At 36.4% G+C, this 25,740-nt stretch overlaps 1 protein-coding gene across 4 annotated transcripts in view; it reads right to left on the minus strand.

The window, feature by feature from the left end:
- LOC579286 overlaps positions 1-25,740 on the minus strand; it is a 148,148-nt gene that overhangs the window by 72,181 nt on the left and 50,227 nt on the right. For all 4 annotated transcript variants that reach the window (XM_030976578.1, XM_030976577.1, XM_030976576.1 and 1 more), the window contains exons 6-8: positions 23,216-23,493; positions 7,534-7,615; positions 1,249-1,471 (exon numbers count right to left, since the gene is read on the minus strand). In XM_030976578.1, the coding sequence (XP_030832438.1) occupies positions 1,249-1,471; positions 7,534-7,615; positions 23,216-23,493 (583 nt within the window). The remainder of the gene's footprint in view (positions 1-1,248; positions 1,472-7,533; positions 7,616-23,215; positions 23,494-25,740) is intronic.

Here is a 25,740-nt window from a genome sequence, read left to right on the forward strand (position 1 = left end):
TATCAAATCTCATCATATAATCATCAAGCAAGATTCTCAGGAGGAAGGGGGTTTCTTGATGTCAAACTTCTGCTTTTTCAGCTTTCAGACCTTTTATGGCAGTTTGAAATCATATTGCTGTTTGGTGTACTTGATGAACAAGTTTCTTAGTGAGAAACTCCCAGTAAATGAACATATGCAAATTAGTAATCAATGCAGATGTAATTTTGGCTGCCTTATTTCCCCACGTCTCATATTTTTGTGAATGAATAATTCAACTCAAACAAAAGCCCTTACTGCTGACCGACACCTCCTAAGTCTGACATGCCCCATCTATATATGGCCATATTCTGTCCGTCTTTCCTAGGGATTTAGGTCACACATGTTCCTGTTTGGCCTACTTGATGAACCAGTTTCCTTGTGAGAAACTTCCGCGGCTTTTGTCTGCTAGGCTTATAATTCACGCCTGGTTGCCATTTTAATGATTATAAAAGACAGCCCATAAGTGATGCTGACAACTTCTGGCAAGTGGTCATGATTACGCACTCTCACAAAACTATCTTATCAAGATCAGCAAAAAACACCAAATCAAAGTGTGCAATTCCCACGATGTTTTGTGATATATTAGGTTAATCAAGTTAATCTGATTTGATGATTAATTTTTTCCCTCAAATGATGAGAAATACTAATGTAATTTGAATTAAACAAAATCCTCAAAAAAGAGTTTAAACAAAATATTTATCTAGATTTATATCATGCTGTGTGCTGGTGGATATATACAAAGCTGTATAGAGATACAGCTTTGTCTTTTCCGTTAATCTTCATAACCCATGGATTTCACAACCACTCAATATTCCTTCTTGGCTGGTTTCTTCTTGGTAGTGGGTCCTTCAAAATACTCCTTGTAGAGTGGGACTTCATAAGAAGAGGTATTGCATCATTTGGAGTAACTAACAAAGAATATAAACCTTTCCTCACTAGAATCGTGGGAGAAGAAAAAAAAATTATCTTTGACTTTGGTATTTCAAATTGATTCTGAAATAGCTACATTCTCAAGAAAATATGATTTTTAAAAAAATAACTGTTGTATGAATGAAATCATTATAAACTATTAATAAATTGTCAATCTGATTCAAATTTTAAGGCAACAATCAACAAGGTTTTTATGAACCTCAAATCCTTTTAGTTCTATAAAGCCACAATACTAGGTTTAGGACTTGCTTTTCGGGATCTTCTCCCTCGCCATTCCCCTTGATTTAATTTGTGTACCTTCTCGTAACCTTCCGTCGGCTGCAGCAGCTCCAGATGTAAAGATAGTTTTGATGAAGATACCCATACGTCCTTTAGGTGAGTCCTCTCCTCCAACGATGCTAAACCCTAGCCCCTTCCCATAGCCACCTTTGATGAGGGAGATCTGCTGCACCACAGAGGGAATGGGCGACCCTCGACCTGGTAGCGGCTCACAGGGAGCTGTCTTCGATTGGACCAGTTGCTAGAGGACAAAATGGAAAAAAAAGGAGAAAATTAAATGTTATATTTATAGCACTGCTCAATTTTGATGAATTAATGATATATGATTTCTGTGCATGATATTGGTATTGAAATATGAAGTAACTTTCTTAAACATATGTTTTACCTCTCACATCTAATAGATACAAAAACATATAAATAGTTTTATACAATAAAATAAAAACAATAAAATGGAGTATACAGGAAGTAAATGGCGTATTAACAGCACATAAAGAAATGAATAGAGCAAAGAGCGACATTATCCCCCCCCCAAAAAAAAAAAGAAGGTAGAAATGAATATTAATACCACTGACTAAAGTTCATACCTTTTTCATACTCTTTTCAAAACCAATGGTTTATTTGAGGGCTAATGAATGAAAAAAGTTATTGTTATCTACAAATGATATCACCTCAGACTTGACACTTCTTTGCGAATAGAACTCATCAATGACCATGGTAACACTACCAGCAAAGAGTCAATCCACGTGGAAAGCTAGTCAAACTACATTAACCCCTCAGGGTGTCTGCAACTCTCACTTCAAGAAGTCAGATTTGCTTCACAGATTCTAATCCTGTCCAATCCTGTGATCTCATCCCCTGATATCCAAGGAGCCTGGTCTAAATGCCAGTTGATATTTCCAGCTCTATATCTAAAGATCACATAATCTGTAATGTTTGAAGAGAAGTAGGTAATACTGAAACAAGCAGACCTCATCTGAAATTAAGTATCTATAGACCCAGATCCTATCTTCCTACAATTCCTGTTTACGTGTGCTCATACCATGAAGACTGTCAGGATTTTAATGCATAACTGCATTAATATTTAAGGTCGCTTGACCTGGCATGATCAAATATTGACATTTTGTTTGAATTAAAATTTGGTGGAACAAACAAAATAGTTCAGATGCTAAAGAAGTACACTTTCATCAAACAAATTGTGGATAATTTTTTTCTTCTGCAATTTACATGTAATACAAAAATATTAAGATATAAAGTGCTTAAAGAGGCTGTTCAGGATCCATTATAAAATCTCCAGAGTGTAATAAAAAAAAGAAACAACCAGATCTCTATTTTTGTCATTCAATGCATCAAGTTCTTATAATTGACACATATTAAAATGGGGCAAGGATTCTTATAAGAATTAGGATACAGTAAACAACCATAATCCATTCTATCAACATGATAGCTATTTCTCTATCACCTTCATGAATATGGGTAGACGGATGGAAATCACTAGAATTAGAGTAAAACATCTAAAGTTTCATATTCTCAAAGCAACATAAACCCTTCAGCTGAAAGATGAGTATACATGGAAGTGGGGTATTGGATTATCAGAAAGCGTTTACACAAAGAAAAATCCCTGCTTTTTACATCCAGGATACGCCAGGTGTGAAGTAGGCTTCTGGAGAGGATGTGTTACCATGGAAACAACATCCACAGAAGACTGCTTAACGTAGCCTTAAGTGAGCAAAGTGAACAAGATATCTTTCTTCACAAACTTCTTTTTTTCTTTCTAAGTGTCCTACTTATTATCCTAAGTTGCGATTGCAATAAATATGAAAAATCTTTAATAATAATAATAATAATCATGTATGAAATGTACAGCATCAGCATGAAACTGTTTCTCGTCTTATGCATCTAGGCAAAAAAGCTTCAAATTTAATATTCAACAATCTTGAAAATTTCCTAGGAAGGGTAGCAATATCTTGTAATATTCCATACATCTTTTTATTTGAATCCACATCATTCTAACAAAAGAAAATATGGAAATATATAATCAAAATATTGATAAGTCTTGCCTATATAGCTTCAAGTGGATGAAACAAAAGTTCTGTGCTGCCCTCATTTGGTGATTTCATGAAAGCTACATCTTGTCTAGTTTGCTGTTGCTTTGAACAGCAGCTGCCCAGAACATGATCTAAGCTTCTGCAGTGGCAATATATTTCCAATCACTTGCCCAGTACATAATACCATGATAATTCATATCTTTGTGCAGGTTTAGGAGGGAGCCTGGTATTATTCACAACCACGGGTGTCTACTTTCATATCTAATCAAGATACTGAATGTCTAATTAAGAAACTGACTTTCAAAATTCAAGAAAATTATCAAACAGCTCAATTTTCCCCTTTCATTTTGTTCTCAGCTTTATTTCATGATAGTTTTCCAGCCCACCTGCTTTAGCTCACTTTTGTACAGACATATAAAACCATATTAGAAATAAAATAAAATTGATCCCCTTATAAAAAATGAAATTATGTAATATACAATAAGTGATTTGCTATTAATGAGTTGAAGATTGCCATTGGTATACATTGATATTCAATGTAAAATACCTACCTGGTATACATGATATCATATCCTAGAACCTCGCCATTGTGGACATGGCACTCAAACTGAGGTTAATTGTGTATTCATAAGAGCTACATAAACGTAGCTTACATCCTTTTCCATTCAGCATTCACGTTTAATGGCTAATGGTTGTTTCCATAAACCCTTTTCATTGTTACCGATTATGATGACATACTTTAACAAAACCATGAACATTCCCTTTTATACAATTAATTACTACTGACCCCAAAAAGCATAGTTGGCAGACATACTGGTCTTTGCAGCTAGAACAAAGTTATACCTTAGCTAGTGAACATCTGGGGTATTTTGAGAAGACAGAGACCAAACAGACAGGCAAACAGATGGAAAGTTATAATTAAGAGCGAGGGGGAGAGAGGGAGGAGAGAGAGAGATGGAGGGGGAGAGAGAGAGAGGTGGAGGGGGGGGGGAGAGAGAGAGGTGGAAGGGGGGAGAGAGAGAGGTGGAGGGGGAGAGAGAGGTGGAGGGGGAGAGAGAGAGGTGGAGGGGGAGAGAGATAGGTGGAGGGGGAGAGAGAGAAGGGTGAAGAGATGAGAGAGGATAGAGGAGAAAGAACACTGCAGATGTCTCTCCAATGAATTTGATAGGACTTAATTATAAGCCTTTTCTTCTGATTAAAAGTAACACATTTCTATTTCAACCAAGCAGGGGCAATCCAGACCAGGAAAAACAAAAGAAACAACATAGTAACCTCAGACAGTAAACAAACCATTTCCAAGTGGATGAAATAACCTTTAGAAGGCAAGCACCTGATATTGTGTATTCTACCAGACATGTAGAAAGTCCAACAGGACAAACTAGGAGGTCTAAGGGGTATACACAGACCACAAGACGGACATATCTAATGACCACAACCCTCCATCTGGACATTACTCATTGGTCATCACCAGATTGTCTCCCTTCAATATCGACCAGATGAGATATAGACAAGGGAATACCCAGTGCTTTCATTATTCAAAGCATTGATGAAATATGGTATTAGGGTGGTGCAGAACAGGCTATAATCGCCAAAAAACTTCCTTTTTCAGACTTCATAGAGCTTTGGATTAGCGTGTCTATGTAGTCTGTAAAAACAGACCTTGATTAGAAGGGTAGGTCAGGCAAGAAGAAACAAAGGTTGAATCATAACTACCATAGAGACACTTACCATAAAATTATTATGCTGATAAAAAAAGACCATAGATTTTTGCTTATTGATTCAGCCTTTAAACTAAACTATATAAAAGAAGTATACCCTCTCATTTAGCTACTCCCTCTTGCCAAATAACCAATATCTAGCTCATTGAGCCTTAAAGCCTTTAAAAGGACCTGTGTGTTACCTCTTCACAAGTATTTAATGACAGGAAAATAAATATCTGTTAATTCTAGCCATTACAAAATACATTTCAGAGTTTCTTTGGGGGTTGTTGATAGACTATCATTTGAATGGTCAGTGATTGATATGGCAAAAGAACTCCGACTAGAGGAAGAGGACCAGAAGGAAATGGCTCAATATTCATAATAGATGGAATCCTATGTCTGGACATGAGTCATAATAATACTACAATCTTTGCACATCTTGTGGCCAGATCTTTCCTTCATACTGACCAATAAACAAAAACCTATAAAAGACTTATTTCCTCAAGAATTTAAATTGACAAATGCTTCCTTTCTTAGTAACCGAAATGGCAAGTTGACCGGATTGAACTCTTTTGAGTGTGTTTTTTTTTTTTGGGGGGGGGGGGAGGGGTATAAGATAACATTAAGCCTCATTCTGATATGATGCTGCAAAATTGCAGCAATTAAAAAAATATATAATTCATTTCTAACCAAGCAAAAATGTACTTTCAAACAACAAACAAATTAAGAAAAAACGTCAGAAAACTAACATTTCAACAAAAAAAATAGGATTGAGAAAAGGATGATTGGTAAATGACTTTGTTGCCTCCATTCCAAACAAAATACAATGCGGTTTGTGTTATAACTTTTGATGAAATCACATTTTCCAGGTAATTTTGTACAACAACTGAAATGTGGAAAAAGGTGAGCATTACCCCCAAAAAGGATATTCAAGAGACCAAATCTAAATTAACCTTTCCTGAAATCATCACTCAGTAGCAGTAGATTCACTTCAAAAGGGCATAAGTCAGCAAGGGAAAGCAAGATATATATTACACTGTTACTATTTGTCTTGTTGCTACAGAAGCAAGCATACCATGAAATGTCAAAGGAGATACTTTGTTTCAATGACCTAAATTGTAACTGAACTCATTTCAGGGTTTCAATGGTTTCTGAACTTTTTTGTTGATAGAACAGGAATTCAAAAATACTGGACAAAGATTGAATTGTACATACATGTATACAATTATGTATAAACCTACTGTAAATTTTGTTCTTTATATGTATGAATTATTTCATCATTCCCTGTCAAGTTCACGAGGGTCCGTCATTCCTAATCTTGAATTAAACATACTTTGATAAGTAAACCAAATAAGATATCAATCAAGAAATATTACTTTCCTCCTTAAAATTAAAGATTTCCAATGACTAATAGAAAAATTAAGGCATATGAAACATAAGAAGAACAAAATTAGATGATAAATTACTTTGATTAGTCACCAAAAAATGCCTAATCTTAAGAATATTAGTCCTTAAATTGATTATGTAATCTGAACAAAAGCACTGTCAATCACAGACTTCCTATATTAATAAGCTCTTCCAAAAGGGACATTAGAGAGAAATTTTAGGAAGACATAATGTGATATGATGCAGTATGACAGGAAGTGCTTTCTGACCAGAGGGATAAATGACCATGCCATCAGTGCATTAATCGCTGCATAATGTCAAAGTATTTTTTAATTCATTTCATAGTCTCCTATTTTGATAGCTCTTGAGGGCAGTATTAAAACCAAGGACATCTTCATGAGTGATACGGGAAATGCGATTAAGTACTCAAATTTCTCTCATCTTTTAGATATTTTCAAAGTCACTCTGTAATATATTCTCTCTTTTGGACGTAAAGTGTGTTTTCTCTCACAAAACATAGCTAATAATCAAGAAGCTGACAAAACAGCCACATAAAAGTGAATAAAAAGACCCCCCCCCAAAAAAAAAAAAAAAATAATAATAAATAAATAAATAAATAAATAAATAAATAAATAAATAAATAAATTTAAAAAAATTAAAATAAAATAAATAAATAAATAAACTAAGAACCAGAAAACGACTATTGAATAGTGTATTGGAGAAGATGATAATGATGACCATGCATTGCATAAGGATTTGAAATTTCACACATACAGTGTATCAAAATACATTAAATGGATTCTCTATACCAACCAAAAGAGAAGAATAAATTGAAGTAAAAGAGGGGGAGATAGGAAAACATGGGAGAGGAAGAAGAAAGAGAGAGAGATAGAAAGAGGAGAGAGAGGGAGAGAATGAGATAAAGAGATACAGAGAGATAGAGGAGAGAGAGAGAGAAAAGAGAAATTAAAATGCAAAAACAGAGAAAATTGAAGCAAAGAAATACGAAAAGAGCAAGAAAACTGACATATATCAGAGGAGAGCAGTAACATTTGGAAGCAGGAGACATGGTACTTTGGATGGAATATTATTATATTAAGACAGGAATAACAAAGGAGAATGACAGGTTCCAAACAGTCTATATTGGAATGACATTTAACAACTTGACATACCCTTGGTGAAGTAGGCGTGCTCTGTGGAGATGAAAATCTCTTCCATATCGACTCATCATAGGTCAATGAACCTTCCTCTTGCCTGAAAACAAACAAACAAACAAGAAAACAAATATATTTAATATGCCGGTTATCCCCATCTTTATTTATATTCTACTTAATTCTATCCGATAGAAAATTGAATTATATAATCATAATAACTGTATACAGACATGGCACATTATAAATGTTCACTATTGTTATTATTATTATACTATCATGTTTGTATTTTCCAATTTCATTTTAATATCAAAATTATCAATTGCTTGTAGTTGCAATAACTTTTGTTTTTAACAAACCATGTCAAATCATATTAAATCAAATGAATATATGAAAATGTGATGTTTTCACCTGAATGCTGCTGTTTTAATGCATAGTTGTCATGTTGTAGGTCAGAAGATATCAAATGAGTATACAAATAGTTATTTACCAAATCATTGCAAAGTTTTTGTAAGTGATTTCTAACTTACTTCTGATACCTAAACAACATACATGAGGATGAGGTCTGCGGAGGATCTATCACAAAAATTACGATCACGTACAACTGACAACATTTTTATGAACTGACAAATCCATCATACATATTAATGTACAAATTTGCTGGGTCAATTCCTTTCATTCCTGATATTCATCACTTGTAATGATTTAATGTTGGGTGTGTGTGCATGAAGCAAAATAAATGTCATAGACTGACAGAATGAATGTTACCTAATGTTGCCAATTTACAGAGCAGTTGGAGGTGTGGTGACATGAGTTAGGCAGGTATGTGTAATATCATCAAACAAGATTATGAATGTTGATTTTAACTTATCCACTTCTACAAATAAGCATGATGTCTGCTGAGAAAAGACAGCATCTATAACATGGATCTATCACAAAAATTATGATGACAACTCATACTATCTCTGCAACAGTCTGTTAACATATATCTTCAAAGTTTTAATAAACTGACAAATCAGTCATACAGATTCACTGGGTCAGGCAACCTTTTCGTTCCTGATATTCATCACTTGTAATTATTTAATTTTGGGTGTGTGTGTGCATGAAGCAAAATAAATGTTATAGAATGACAGAATGAATGTCAGTGAATGAATGTCACCTAATGTTGCCAATTTACAGAGCAGTTGGAGGTGTGGTGACATGAGTTAGGCAGGTATGTGTAATATCATCAAACAAGATTATGAATGTTGATTTTAACTTATCCACTTCTACAAATAAGCATGATGTCTGCTGAGAAAAGACAGCATCTATAACATGGATCTATCACAAAAATTATGATGACAACTCATACTATCTCTGCAACAGTCTGTTAACATATATCTTCAAAGTTTTAATAAACTGACAAATCAGTCATACAGATTCACTGGGTCAGGCAACCTTTTCGTTCCTGATATTCATCACTTGTAATTATTTAATTTTGGGTGTGTGTGTGCATGAAGCAAAATAAATGTTATAGAATGACAGAATGAATGTCAGTGAATGAATGTCACCTAATGTTGCCAATTTACAGAGCAGCTGGAGGTGTGGTAACATGAGTTAGTCAGGTATGTGTAATATCATCAAACATGATTATGAATGTTGATTTAACTTATCCACTTCTAATGATTAATAGGGGGTTGACAAGCTCACTTAATCAATGTTAAGACTCAGGTAACTTAGAGGGAATTTTTAAAAAATATATATATCTATAGAAGACATGAAAATACAACCACCTAAAACTATATGAGACATTCATTTGATTAATGAAAAAAGTGCATGAACGCAAATTAAAAGTCCCAACAATTTCTATATGTAGCAATTCTCTTCTATAGTTACAAATTACTTCTTGCCTATTTCTTTACAGAAGTAATATTAAAAAAAAAATGTTTTATATATCTGGTATCACTGTGGAACATACAGAGCAAAAAACGTGGGTGGTACATCTCCTTTAAAAAACATGAAAGTGTCAGAGTTTGACACGCATTACACTCTGGATAACCCTGCCTGGGCGTACTCACATTGCACAGATAGTCACCACATCAAATAAGTAAAACACATTTCCAGATCCCCTAAATTCACAACATTTGGTTTGGGGGATTGAAGGCAATTAGTGAATGTTATGATTAATCTTGCATATCCTCTTGAATAAGTATGCATGTAACGGAGACAGTCATCTTCTCGAATAATTTGTCACACATGTGGAATTTAGGGATGAAATACATTGGGTGTGTGGGATTGAGCTGTCATAGAAAGTCTTGGCTGATGTTATAATTAGCGAACATGAAGGAAACCAGAAAATTGGGTAACCAAAAAAAAGTTTTTTAGTGCTGGTAATTCATGAAATGTCAATGTTTTTTAAAGCAAAATTTTGACAATTGAATTGAATTTTTGGAAATATATAAACTTCAATACAAGGATCAGTAGCTTGAAGCAAAATAATATTAGAATCAAAATTATAAAAGCTTTAATATACCAAAACTATACCTCTGTAAGATTCATCAAATATGGGGATATGCTTTATTATTTTGGGGGTAGGCAGGCATATCAACTTAAACAATGTGAGGCTTAGAGAAATTTGCCTCTAAATAGCCTCCATTTAATGAAGAAAGGTGACACTGTTAATTTTTATCTAATGGCTTGTTTATAAATATTGCATTGCTCTCACTTGTATTTCAAACATTTAGAAAAATCTAACATGTAAAGATCAAATCATCTTCAACTTAAATATTTTTTTCATTCACGCATATGCAACACACTTGGCATCACTTTCACATCCATAATTGGTATTTTAATGAGGCAAATCAAATAATAAATTAGATCTGTAGTACCATAACTATGTATCTAAAACATTATTTGTAGTCACTTTTTTTTTTACTTTCACTTTTCTTGTGTTGATACATTTTTCAATGATAAAAACTTGTATCAACTTTTACATATAGACTCAAAATGGGATATAGTCATGGAATCTAATTGATATTTTATAGCAGGTGACGCCACATTTCTGCAACATTCTGACACAATGTCTATGCATCATTAGTTAGGTAGTCATGTATAATTACAACATATGCTCGCTATGTTGAATATCATTCATCACAGGTGGTGTATTAGGATCTGGTCAAGGCTAAAAACCAGTCATTACACGATATACAGCATGTCCACACACAAAACAATTTATCCCGAAACTCTAAAACGAAACTAATTGTATAAAGAATCATTGTATAAATTTCAGAGTGTCCACACACAAGAAACGTTGTATAAATAATCATTGTATAAATTCCAGGATGTCCACACACAGAAGAAAGTAATCCTGAGACTCTACAGCGAAATGTCGTATAGGTGCGCAGTTTGCTACTGCGGTCATGAAATGGAAGCGGAAATGAGAGGTCTGGTCTCCTTTCGCTCGAGGTCATGTTAAGCCCCGCCCAGTTAGTTACACTGCACTCCCCCTGTCCACACACAATATTTTCTGTGATTAGGCATGATTAGGCGTGATTCTTTATTGAGTTTCAGTTTGAAACGATGCCCAAACCTGCGTTTCGTTAGACTAGTTTCGTTATACAACGTATCGTTGGTGAGCGTCCACACACACAATTTCATCGTAAAACTATTGCGAAACGGTATCACTATCGCGAAACGGTATAGCTAATCACACCTAATCACGGAAAATGTTGTGTGTGGACAGGGGGATACACTTTGACACTGGAGGCAGTATTCAATGATAACCACATTTTAAAAGAACTCTTGGTGCACATCATATCTGTCATTTTGTTCAAAATCCATTTAAAATATTGAATACTGGTACATTTATAAATGTCATTTATCAATGTACCATATGTGTCTGTCATTTGCAAACCATACAGGGTAGCCAAAAGTAACAAAATGCAGAAATAATCTCTGGGTTAAATATTCCTCACGAGGAGCATATACTTCCCAAGTAGAAAACATATTTAGTTTGGAACATAAGAGGATGGTGGGTTGGGGGGGCGGGGGAGGGGGGTGGGAGCTGCAGCCTGTATTCGGATAGTCAGCACCTCATAATCAGGCAGCTGTATTTTCACATTAGGGCAATCCAGGATAGCTTACACATTGCACACCATACTGAGAGTGAGCATAGCTAGGACCTGGTTCTATGATCACAAACACTGCTAGTCTAAAAAAATCCTACTCTTCACAGCAGATTTTATTTAAATTCCTAGAAAAAAAATTAATCCTACTATTTTCCTTTTTTTCAACTGGTGATGACTTGCTTATTTGTAATCGCTCTTTTCAGAAGAAAAGCATATATTTCCATTTTTTAAAATGATTCACTATCATCCAAGTCATTGTGAGTTGCAAATGTTTTGAAGTTCCAAGCTTTATACACTCAGACAATGATTGTATTCAAATACCTCAGGACTACCAAATATACTGTAATATAAGACAATTCCACTAGAGTTCTTGAAGCCCCTCCTTTAAGATAGTAATACTTTAATCACTCCTTTAACACTCTTGGATGTACAAACAATGCATCAATCAGCAGAATCACAAATACAGGAAGGCTTGTGTCACATAAGCTAGCTACTAAGTCCAAATTTGACTTCCTGTGTTTTCTCAGTTACAAGACAGGGCCTCTCCTTTTTCACTTGCATGCATGCTCTCTGTCTGTCTCTCTAGGTCTGTCCTCATCAGCTTGAGATTGCCAAATAACCCGCTATTTTAACCATCCTGATCGCAAATTATCCAGTTAATTTGTGTCTTCATCAGCCCCAAGTTGCAATTAGCTGGATATTTGGTCGAGATAATTATATCCCAAGATATCTTGGGCTAGTTTGCAAAATATCCCGCTATTTGTCCGGTTGCCTCTTCACCAGCTAATTTCTCGAGCTTGAGTTTCGAGTTTTGAGGTAGAGTCTCGAGCTGATGAAGACGCGGTTTGTAACTTTAGGCTTATTTCCCAAATCGGAAATAGCGGCCTATTTGGCAATCTCGAGCTGATGGAGACATACCTTCTGTCTCTCTGTCTCTCTTTCTGTCTCTCTTTCTATCTCTTTCTCTCTCTCTATCTCTTTTAGGGATTAAAGTATTATTTAATATTATTGTACAGGGACTATTTCTGAAGAAATTCATTCCAATGATATGTACATGCATTTTTTTCGCTCTTACATTTATTCTGACCCGTTTGCATGGAGAGGCTTTATTTAGAACAGGATGCCACTGGCCCAATGCCTAGCTGATAAATCTGAATGACATCCAAAATACATCCACCTTTGGCAGAAATCCCAGCCATCCTGTGAGCTAGCTTTCTTTAGAGACATCAATTCTAACCCGGCCATTATTTTCTTTGTCCAAGCACAGGTTATGATGATTCATGAATGAGTAAAAATGGAGGATTTGGCTAAATAACGTTGATTACTCCTCATGTTTTTCTTCTGTTATTATTGGAGTATGTTTAGTGGTTCAATCTCTGCCCCCCCCCCTTCTTCGATTTGATATCAATATAGCAAGAAATCAAGGTGTGTATATTTCAAAATGACTATTTTCTTTCAAGGAGCAATCCAACTATTGTAATAATTTCATTTGTTATGAAAGTAGGAATATAAGAGAAACGTAATGGTGAAAGTTTGAAATATATAAGACCAATAATAAGAAAGTTATGAGTATTTAAAATATGAGATCCCAAAATATGCAAATCATATATTGGTAATTTGGTCACTAGATTGTGCTATATTCACAGACAACTCTCCTGTTTGTTGTGTACAAAAATATCATAAATTTCTGTTTTTCTTTTAAGCACCTTCTCCCTTGGGCTTGGGGCATGTCTCGAAATATATATTGTGGGAAGCATAATATTGAAGGTTATCTACAAAGAAAAGTCTCTCCTGCATGAGTCAAACATTTTGATAAATTGTCATTTCAGTCAATTTGTGTGTTGGGCCAAATTGGAAATTGTTGTCCGCCACTTTGTCACAGTGACACTTGCCACTTCAGTCAATTTTAAGTGCCCATCATAGTAAATGCAACTTTTCAAAATTCATAACTTTCTCATTCTTTTGTCCGATTTTGTTCAAACTTTCACCAGTCTCCACCTGACAGTTCATTGTCTTCAGGACTTGAATCCAAAGACAAAAAAGTCATGTGGTCCCACCTGTTCAATCTTGTGGTGGTCTTGCATGGTGATTCATGACCATAGGATTATTACGGCTAGACAATTCTGATATGTCACATACTCTTGCACATGCTGCTCCATTATTCCCATTATTTCCATTATCCTTTTTCGGTAACCCGACACATGCTCCGCCGACGATTGCTCCGCCGACATTTACTCCGCAAAACGCGACAATTGCTCCGCGACATTTGCTCCGCGACATTTGCTCCGACGTCAAATGCTCCGCCGACAGTTGCTCCGCCGACAGTTGCTCCGCCGACAGTTGCTCCGCCGACAATTGCTCCGCCGACAGATGCTCCGCCGACAATTGCTCCGCCGACAATTGCTCCGCCGACAATTGCTCCGCCGTCAATTGCTCCGCAAAACGCGACAATTGCTCCGCCGACATTTGCTCCGCCGACATTTGCTCCGCCTGAAGCGACACTTGCTCCGCCGACATTTGCTCCGCCGACAATTGCTCCGCCGACAATTGCTCCGCCTGAAGCGACAATTGCTCCGCCGACATTTGCTCCGCCGACATTTGCTCCGCCGACAATTGCTCCGCCAACAATTGCTCCGCCTGAAGCGACACTTGCTCCGCCGACATTTGCTCCGCCCAAAAAGTGTCCCATAAACTACAAATGCTACTAGTACTACGACAAATGCTTCGCCGACAATATTTTCTTTACACCTATTTTTTTCGTTTCTTTTTTTCTTCTTCATTTTCTGAATGCATTTCTTGAAATAATGTAGATGAAATGAAATGAATGAATGTTGATGAAGTGGGAGGAAAAAGGAGTTACCTAAAAGTCATTTCGAATATACTGAAATAACTTTCCATCTATCACTGTACGTCCCATAATATTAAATGTATACTAAACACTCATTACATGTCGTGGGAAGATTTTAAAAAAAAGTAGAGCAGCAAGCCACATTCCCCAATACGCGCATACCTCCTAGTTAATTTCAAGTAGCTCATCAATATGTAATACCTGAAATTACCTCGATCAATGCATCTTACTAGGTAAAGCATTAGGTCATCATGGAAGTTTAGAAAATAAGAAAAAAAAAAAGAAAAAAAGTTTAGAAAATAAGGGCACTTATATACGTAAGGAAGAGAACCCATTCAGACGGGAAAATGAGATGGCAGCCTTTCTGCTTATTCACATTTATACAAATCATTTTGTTGCAGTTTGATGTTAGTTCTTCATGATAAGCCAATTGCTCTTCTTCCGGTGGCTTCGTGAGTCCCTTAAATTATTCAGTGAAAACAAAGTACTCGAATGAAACGGAGTGTTTTACACACTAACATATATATATTAAAGCTACATACACTTAACTAAAGGAAAGAAACCTTTAGAAAATGGACTGGATATTATTGAAAATATTATTCTAAACAAGAATGTACTACATGATTGTATTACTTTACGTTTCAATTTCACGAGAGAAATAGAACTCGAGAGGGGGAGCAGAGAAGAAGTGATGGAAATGAAAGAAGACTAATAGCATGAGAGGAAAGAAAAGAGCAAAGAAGACAAGAAAACGGTGTAAACAGGAAAAGGAGGAGCATGGGAGAGAGAGAAAGAGAGAGAGAGAGATAGCCTTGAGCTTTGGATCAGCTAATGAGTAATACATGAAACAGATTTTGAGCGGCCAGTAATTATCTTTCGCCGGAGAACTTGCGTAAGGAGCTATAATTTTATTTTTTATTTTTTTAAATCAAACATTATGGGGAATAGCAAAAAACGGTTGTCTTCTTTGCTCTTTTCTTTCCTCTCATGTTATTAGTCTTCTTTCATTGAGGTAATTTCAGGTCTTACATATTGATGAGCTGTTTGAAATTAACTAGGAGGTATGCGCGTATTGGGGAATGTGGCTTGCTGCTCTACTTAAAAAAAAAAAAACTTCCCATGACATGTAATGAGTGTTTAGTGTACATTATGTGGGACGTACAGTGATAGATGGAAAGTTATTTCAGTATATTCGAAATGACTTTTAGGCAACTGCTTTTTCCTCCCACATCATCAACATTCATTCATTTCATTTCATTTACATAATTTCATGAAATGCATTCAGAAAATGAAGAAGAAAAAAAAGAAATAAAAACAACCCGTGAAAAAAAAATATTGTCGGCGAAGCATTTGTCGTAGTACTAGTAGCATTTGTATTTAATGGGACACTTTTTGGGCGGAGCAAATGTCGTCGGAGCAAATGTCACCGGAGCAAGTGTCGCTTCATGCGGAGCAAATGTCGTCGGAGCAATTGTCGGCGGAGCAAATGTCACCGGAGCAATTGTCGCTTCAGGCGGAGCAATTGTCGGCGGAGCAATTGTCGGCGGAGCAAATTTTGTCGGAGCAATTGTCGGCGGAGCAAATGTCGGCGGAGCAAGTGTCGCTTCAGGCGGAGCAAATGTCGGCGGAGCAAATGTCGGCGGAGCAATTGTCGCGTTTTGCGGAGCAATTGACGGCGGAGCAATTGTCGGCGGAGCAATTGTCGGCGGAGCAATTGTCGGCGGAGCATCTGTCGGCGGAGCAATTGTCGGCGGAGCAACTGTCGGCGGAGCAACTGTCGGCGGAGCACCTGTCGGCGGAGCATTTGACGTCGGAGCAAATGTCGCGGAGCAAATGTCGCGGAGCAATTGTCGCGTTTTGCGGAGTAACTGTCGGCGGAGCAATCGTCGGCGGAGCATGTGTCATGGAACCCCTTTTTCCCTGTATAGTCATTCCCATTTTGTACAAGAACTTGTCGGCAGGACACATGTATAAAAGCAGATTCCTAGATTTGTTGTAGCAAATCAGCTTAAACTGTCTTCTTGAGAATTATTTTCTTGTAGCAGAAAAGGAAAAACCAACTTGAATTTGAAATAATTTAGCTCAAGGCATAAATCTAAAACTCAATAGAGATCTTTGAGACGATAACAATTTTACAAACCACTGTTTAAACAATCCCATGAAAACAGTTCTACAGTTGTAGACCAAATTTCTGATTTATCTTATTCAGGGAGAACATGAATATGTGTGTTTCTTCTCTCTTTCTCTCTATTTCTCTATATAATTGGCATGATCTGTCAATGAGTTCCCCTCCCTCTTTCATGAACTATGTGTGCATAACACTAAGACTTCACGCCGCCCTGCCACGGAGAGAGATGATTTCCATCAAGCGAATCACTCAAGATTTGGGAGGGGGGTAAATTTAGCCCCCGATCAGGAAGGAGTGTATTTATTCTACAGGTTAAGACTGACAGGACACTGGCCTGGTACACAAACATGGACAGTACAGGGCTGCTCAAATATAGCATATATAGCCTTCATGTCCTCTTAAATGCATTCAAATTCTTACGTTTAAAAAAAAAAGGGTCCTTACTTTTTCTTATTACTTTAATTTATCTACATTTCACCCTCTCCTTCAACATTGTTCAATGAACTTTGAGAATATAACTCTAAATAATATAAAATTTATTCTAGTTCACTGAAAAATCGTATATAATTCTACTAACCCATTTGGCAGAACCACTCTTTTTTTTCTTCTTCTTATTTTGAACATCTGGTATATAGTATGCTTGATTTTGTTATAGCATATCCTTAATCATTTCCAGTTTTCCAGACTACTTTTAACATGAATTGGACAGATCTAGTCTGCTTCAGATTGTTGGATATAACAGAGTGTGCCTTTTTCTTCATACATACTTTGAGCATACATACCATATTTTCTTGCAGCTAAATCTAGATCTTTAAATTGGAATTGAGATGGAGATCAATATTTGGATCTGATGGGTTGCCTAATCCAAGAGTGCAGATCAGATATCCTCTGATTCTATTGCCAGCAAGTCCAAATCAAAATGAGAGGAAATATTGAAGATGATCATGCAAGATATATCTGTCTCATCCTCCCACTAACATGAGAGGGTAGGAAACAGTCTCTATCATGTCATTGGATGTAACTAAAATAAAGAGCAATCATGGTTTAACCCCTTCACTCTCAAGGGTATCATCCTACATCATTAACCAGTTGTAAGGTGTCATCCCCTATATATGATCCTGTGCATTCGATATGCCATGGCACGGACCTGCGGAAAATAGAATAAATTGAACTGAACTTGATCTTGTATATATCAATAAAGTGTCCTTACAGTTTGGATTTTCATAGAAGAATGAAACATAACTCGCTTAATTGTAACGAAATACTACCAAATACTTGTTGATCATTTTGTATTCAATGATACAACATTTATTTACATTTTAAGTAATGTGGGCTACCAGAGAAAATGAAGAAGAAAAAAAAACCTGTATTTCCCTTGATCCTTTATCCCTAGAAAAGGCAAGTCTAAAAGGGAGGGGGAATCGTGCAAGATCAATCAGAAAACTTCTGACAAAGCATGAGGGCAGTTTAGTACAACTACTACAACTACTATGATTTAAAAACAAAAATATATAAATTATATTTCCAATCTTTCTCGTCCAGTTAACCAAATGAACAAGCATAACGTGAACAAAAAGGTAAATACATCTTGTCTGAACGGCACAGATTTTAAAAAAGAGATCAATCCATGTTAGGAAGTGTTATTTTCCAAAGACAGTAATCACAAAGAAAGAGAAACTAATTGAACTAACCAAATGGTTATGTATTAAAGAGTCTAGAGGAAAACAGTTTCACAACAAGGCCTATTACCAGAGAGTCAACCTCTTTGCAGCCCTTGATTTGAAAATGTTTTTCTCTAGACTCTAAACATAAAAGTTTGTTGTTTCCTAACAACTTGCTTTGACATGATTCAGAGTAATAACAAGTTAAAACATGCATTTTAAATTAATATTCTCAATACACTTTGGAGACCGATCCCCTTTAAAAAGATGGTTGGTTATTGCAAAATATTCTTATGTAAGATCTACAACCTAAAACATTTGTTAAAAAAATTCTAGAAGATATCAAAATGGACACATATTTAAAATATGCCATAGTAATCATTATCTAGATTTTAAAGAGCAACAAGTTTAAAAAAAATTATGTTTGGTTTTCTGTTGACCACAAAGTGGTAATAAATCTCTTTTTTTTTAAAGATTCAGGTCTTGCCTGTAAAGGTAATATGATATTAGTCCCTGGGAAATATTGGGTTCCTTGATAAGGATGCTTCGTTACAAACTGATCATGTATGACAAGATAATTGGAGTTCATCCATTTTAGAGCCATCTCCGCCTTCATCCTAGAACCTAATCTATCTCTCATGAGAGGAAACATTGAACATCCTATTAAACCAAGAAACTTACATACACCGGTATATCAAACATCCTAAACCTACATGACACATAACACATACTCATTAGATTACAAAATCTCATGTTCACCAGCCAATATTCTCTCTATCTCTCTCTTTCTGTGCCCCTTTTTCTCAATCTATCTCCCTACCTTCATTACTACTATCTCCCTCCCTCTCTCTCTTTCAGTTCTTTATGTTTTTCTCTTTAAATCTAATTCACAATTTTTCTAAAATCTTAGTTTCTATGTAGCTTTAAATCTTATATTCAGACTGAAAATGGATTATGAATTATCTAACAATATGAGTAGAAATACTGCATGTTAATAACAAATATTAATAATATGTATTATGGACACAAACAGTTTATTCAGCACATTTATCTGCTTGTATTACTTTTCCAAACTCAAATTTACAATAACCAATACTATATAAGCCTTATGAACAGACAGATGATCCATGTGCATATTAGGCTCAATCCAAGTAAATACCCCACCATAGCACTATTAATGGGATTGGTAATTGGTATCACAAAAATGTTAATCACATATATGTATGCCATTAAATTGCTTGTGACAATGATTATAATGACAAAGACAGGGACAGAATCCCCCATTAGCATGCCTTCCCACGACCCTAACTAAGATGTCAGAATAATGTGATTTTTGTCCTATTAATCTCACGGTGAAGCTCATGCTGGGTATACTCATTAAAGATAATTATGATACGATATTGAATTCCGATATCAATTTGTGTCCCCATAGAAACTAATGACTATTAGGTATGACAACAGCACAGAGAGGATGATATGGGAATTAGAGCCTAATTACCCGATCGTGGAGGGAATTAGAAAAGTAACTGCCGAGAGCAAGAAGGGCATAAACTCCAAAGATGGGTAAAATGATTTGAAAGCTGTTGAGCCGATATGATGTGTGAAGTAATTAAGTTTGTGTAGAAATGTAATGATATATATTATAAAACCCATGAGTGAAGGTGTTAGTATATAGACTTTACTGGAAAACTTGTTTAGCACAAGGCTAGCACAAGGCTAATTAATCTGCCACAAGGTTCATATATGGATTATCAACATGAAATAACTTTGGAACAGTATGTGGACAGTTTCAAGTGATCAAGGGTGGATCATTTTGATCTTTTTCTCTTCTCCTTATCCAATCCAATCCATTCTATTTATATATCCTCATGCACCTTTAATTCTCTCTCTCTCTCTCTCTCTCTCTCTCTCTTTCTTTGATTTCACATTTTCACTATCCCTCTTTCTATCATTTCTTCTCTCTACTTTCCTCTGTCCTCCCCATCTCTCCCATACCTATAACTCTCCCACCCTCCCTCCCTCTCTCTGATTTCTCTCTCTCTCTCTCTCTCTCTCTCTCTCTCTCTCTCACTCTCTCTCTCACTCTCTCTCTCTCTCTCTCTCTCTCTCTCTCTCTCTCTCTCTCTCTCATACAACCCCTTTCTCCTTTTCTTTCTCTCTCTTTTCTCTAATTACCAATATGCTCATGAAGGCAAATCGGTCAATAACCCCCAAATGCCGGAACATATTACAAGTCGTCGCATATTACGCCAAAGACATTAAAACAGCTATATATGATCAAAGTATATTAATCAAATAAGTATACTTGCCTTAATGAATGTGATTCCATAATTTTGTTTACACGTACTGCTCAGAACAACACATAGGTTCCTTTACTCCGGACTGTGCATGGTCAGACCACACTCCTGACAATAACTGTTTAACTGTCCACAACTAATGTACCATTTAATATTGGTCTTCTCATTCAATACCATTCCGACTCAATAGACCTGTATGCATTGTCTAGCAAACTAAAATTTCAAAGGAAAGATATTTCCATCAAAATGAATCATGTATTGATTGCACATAATTACTGCAGAAGGTCGAGTAAAGAAAATAATCTAGAGCAAGTATCATAATGTATTAGATAGCATAATAGGGGGTTTATATTTACAACTGTTATGGCAATGGTAGGTATTCTTTCCTGGAGGGAGGCAATTACAGATCTATAATTATGATTGTCGTTTACTGTATCCTTGCCAGCTCGACCCCCACAGCTTTAAAAGGCGTGGGTTCGTGTGAATCATGCAGCGTAGATGCACGCAACTCACAAGCATATTTCAAGATATAACAAACATTAATAGTGCCAAAGTTTTGGCAAGGAATGTGCTTTCACATTGTGATGCATGGCTAAAATGTATGACATCAATGTCATGAATAGCATACATCAAGCTTGCTAACAAACAAATATATTTTGCATCATTAATTTCTTTTAATTATTCTGTCTTATCTTGATGGACTCAAATATTTTTAAACAAGAGCTTTTCAACTACACGGAGTCAATGCCTAGCTACGCCGTCGGTGCATTTCTCACTTCTGCACATTTCACGAGAAGCTTATTACCGTAAGCGCTCTGAAATTCTATAAGCTCTATAATCTATGGCCTTTGACCTACTTACCCCAAAATCTAATCAGATCGTCTTCCTATGGTGATACACACTATCACCAGGTTTGAAGCCCACACCTTTAGTGATTCCTGAGATATTGCGATAACAAGGCTAATACCTGAAATTTTCATAAATTGACCTCTATGACCTTTAATCTTTGACCTTTGACATACTTACTTCAATTCAGATCTTCTTCCTATGGTCCTACATCATAAATTTATCTCCCTGACCTTTGATCTTTGACCTACTTACTCCAAAATCTACTCAGGTCGTCTTCCTTTGGTGCTACATATGATCACCAAGTTTAAAGTTCATACCTCAAGTGGTTCTTGAGTTATCGTGTTAACATGAAAGCGGGATAGACATACGGCCTCCGGCACCACCTTCGCAATGATTATTTGCAATAATTATTATTTAGTCTAAAAGACAATACCAATATGATCATTAAAGATATCACAGTATTGTCAATGTTAGTCATCTGCATGTACTCAGTATGAACCTGTAATATGTTGTCTCTGTTGTCTAGGCCTAATTCTGTTGTTATTTTCATTCTACTGACATTTATGTTGTGCTTGTGCCAAAGTGTTTGATATGGCTGATGATAATTGCATAGAAAGAAATCAAGACAGAAATAGCTAATCTAAACATGCAAGAATTTCTCTTTCATGATTTGCATGGGTGTACCGGTAGGTTAAAAATAAAGCAACCATTTTGACATCGCCGTTACAATGATTATTTTGTGATCATCCAACACTCTTGAGCTACCTATATAGTAGTGACACCCTATTTCTATCCTTGATATCCAGTAGCTATTTAATCACAAAGCACCGATCGTTTATCCTGCTTGTTCATTCTATTTTCTGACATTCGTGGTGATTGCACTAATTCACTAATGCCTATGGATGAATGTTCTTAACCTCAGGGCAAGTACAAAGGTCAGACCTTCCCAAGTAGGGTTCACATGACAGTCTGTGAACTTGAAGTTAAGGTCATGGGTTATAAACTTCAAAGTTATCTTGTAGTTAGGGACAGTGCAGACGGTTATGAAACTTGAAGTTAAAAACCATGACAGATCTTAAGGTTAGCGCATTAACTATGAGCAGTGGGGTCGTCACTATTATGTGCCTAGGCTAAGTTTGGTGATGCTGAAGAGAATGATCTCATACCGTACTGATTGCGAGGGAGAGAAGTGTCATATTAGATCAGACTATCTCTAATTTTAATCTATACGGATCAAGAATGAATTCTGCTCTCCAAATGTATTCATTTAATATGCTTCCTACTAGAAAGTAAAGAGGCATTTTTAACAGGCTCAATGTATTCACATGTATGCAGATGAATAATAAAAATATCCTGTTATTTTTTAGCTCATTATCACATTATGATACAATGTCTCTTTGCGCATCTAGAGGACTTAGGACATTATCATTCCTACCAGGTTACCCACTACCTACACCTGGGTCGAGTGTGGCAAATGTAGATTAATGCCTTGCCAAAGGACATTAGTGCTGCAGGATGGAATCAAACCCTGTACGTTGCGGTTCAGTCTGGAGATTTATCCACTAGACCACAAAATCTCTACGTGCTACAGGTAACGTGGTGACTTTAATAGTAGGGACTTTTAGATTTGCACGTCGACATAGTGGACTGCTACGTGTGATGTCCTTTTAAGGCCAAAGGACGTCACACGTAGCAGCCCACCATGTCGACGTGCAAATCTAGAAGTCACTATTAAATTCAGTAATAAAGCATGAGGCTCTTGTTAACGGTTCAAACATTGTTTTTCTCATTGGTTGAGCTACTGTTTTACTTACTTTGAAAAGCGTGCTTGCCCAGATCCCAGGCTACCATTGCCCATCTTCTCGTTGCTATGGAAACCAGCATCCAGTGGGCTGATCCTTGCCAATGGGGTTCCGGTGGAGGTGGGTAGAGGAGATCGTGTAGGCATGAGATTCTCCTTGGAATGGAAGCGCCGTGTCCCTAGCCTGGGTGAACCATGGGGTGTGGATGGCTGACTGGAGAGACTGCTGGAGTCTGAGGCATCAGAAGGATACACACCCCCTCCTGGCTGATACTGGTGTCGTCGCTTCCGCTGCAAGAAAACAAATCAACTTATTTGTCAACAAGAAATGTTAAGATAAAATTGTTTTTTACATCCCATACATTACATGAACATGTCCTGTTCAAATGCAAGGGGATACAACTCCAAGAAGACTGAAATTATTCAAAGAAACCATTGTTTCTGAAATTTTAAGAAATAAATATAAATCTACAACCTTAATATGTAATCTGTTAAAGAGTCAGAAAGTTGCACACTCTGAGTTACACCCTTCTGGCTCTCAAGTTCAATTTCTATACCTTTTTCCAATCATCTATCTAAAAATAATAAATAAATAAAATTGAGGGGCCTACATGCCGAAAAAAATACATAAACATGATTCTCCCAACACTAAGCACTAAGTCAGCAGCATGACCCTATGGCTTCAATCCAAGGAAGGTCATATCAAAAGGGATAACATTGCATTCATAACCAGGAAAATTTGTGATGACTGACTAACATATCATTGATGAAAACCACCTGATATAGTTTCTGAGATAAAAAGATATTAATCTAGGCCAATGACGTCAATTTATGGAGTGCCTCATGTGCTAGTGCCAACAGACAGATATACTGGGAACCTGAACATTTAACAACCATAATGAACAAACATAACCATCAAACTTTGACAACTTTTTAAGAAAAAGAATTGATATTGAATGAAAGGTACAAATTACTATTTGGGGCTTTGATGAAAAATTCATCGAAAGTGTTGGGAACATCAAGAAAATCCCCAAAACACCAGGTGAATTTTTCTTTCAGAGAAATTACATTTGTAGGGGATTACAGCAAATTTTGTTCATGTATGACAATTGACTGTAATCTCCAATACTCTGCTTTTGTGTTACAGGCATATATTGTTATTGTCAATGCCAATGTCCAATGTGCCTAAGTTGAAATGAATTCATCAAATTGAAGATATACAACAAAGGCTATGTCTTTTCAGCAGCCGCCAAGATCTCAACAGAAAAGAACACATTGTGACTTTTACCAAATGTTTCACTACACATATTGGCAAAAGCTAGCTTTCTGCTTTTCTTCTAATACACATGTTTTGTAACTTTGATTGTTTACATCACAAATCATAGTCTTGACTTCAGGAAATTCACTGACCTGGACTGAATGACTCATATAATATCCTATCAAACCCAGATATCTACTCTACTCGTCACAGTAGATCAATGTCACTGCCCCTTCATCATTTCAAGTCTCTAGAAATGTGGCTTTACTTAGAATGAAGAAACCTTTTCTGACTTCCTGGTATTGAATGACTCTGATAAGCGAGTCCCTACTGAAAAGAACTGGCAAGAAATTGCGTCTGAGTTTTAATCTGGTAATAACTGTTGTGTTTCATTTCTTTTTACTTTTTAATGTCACTCCTATCTCATGACGGGTCCAACCTTTCTATACCCATCTCATCCATCCACTCCAAATTGGACTACTATCCAATCTTGGAATTTGTAGAGAGCCAATATCTATCTCTATGATTCTTTTTGAACTACTTTCTTCATTATTCCTTCACTATTCTTCATAATGTTCACATTTTCATTAGAAAAATACCCTAATAGTCTACTAAGAGAGGGTGGAGCAGTGTTTCATAGTAATGCACTTTAGAATGAAATCCCCTTTCTACAAATTACCCAGCAACAGGGGGTTAAATACCCTTTCTGATCCCTATCTGTTTTCTGGCTAGACCAACCATTTAATTTGCTGCCTATCAATTGCTCCCTCCCTGTGCCCCTAGAACATGAAGAGCACAAAAATGAGGAGAAGGGGAAGGGGGTAAAAAATAACTCAAGCCTTACAGCATCTTAAAGTTAACCACCCCCTCCATGTACTTCCAGAACATGGGTGCATACTTGCATCAGTCACAGTGCTACCAAGAAGAAGCACAAGTTTTATATTCTCAAACCCATTCAATTTTTGTTTAATTCAGTGTGAAAGGGAAGAATATGTCCAAAAAGGATAATCTATCAGAAACATTCAGATAGTACAATCGCCTCCAGCCCTCACCTTTTCCTGCCAGGTCCATGGTTAAAGTGATTCACCCCTACCCCCACCATCATGACATCATCCTATCAACAAATTTGTCACCAAGGGGGTCAAATGACCCCCCCTCCTAATCCCCTTCTCCATGTCACCCTTCAGCTAGGTCAAGTCTAGACTCTTATCTTCTTAGCGATGATATATGTGAACCATGGTTGCTCGGCAACAACAAAATCTTTATTACATTTCATAAAA

The sequence above is a fragment of the Strongylocentrotus purpuratus genome, unplaced genomic scaffold, assembly GCF_000002235.5.
Source record: "Strongylocentrotus purpuratus isolate Spur 01 unplaced genomic scaffold, Spur_5.0 spur5_scaffold_9, whole genome shotgun sequence".
NCBI classification, from domain to species: domain Eukaryota; kingdom Metazoa; phylum Echinodermata; class Echinoidea; order Camarodonta; family Strongylocentrotidae; genus Strongylocentrotus; species Strongylocentrotus purpuratus.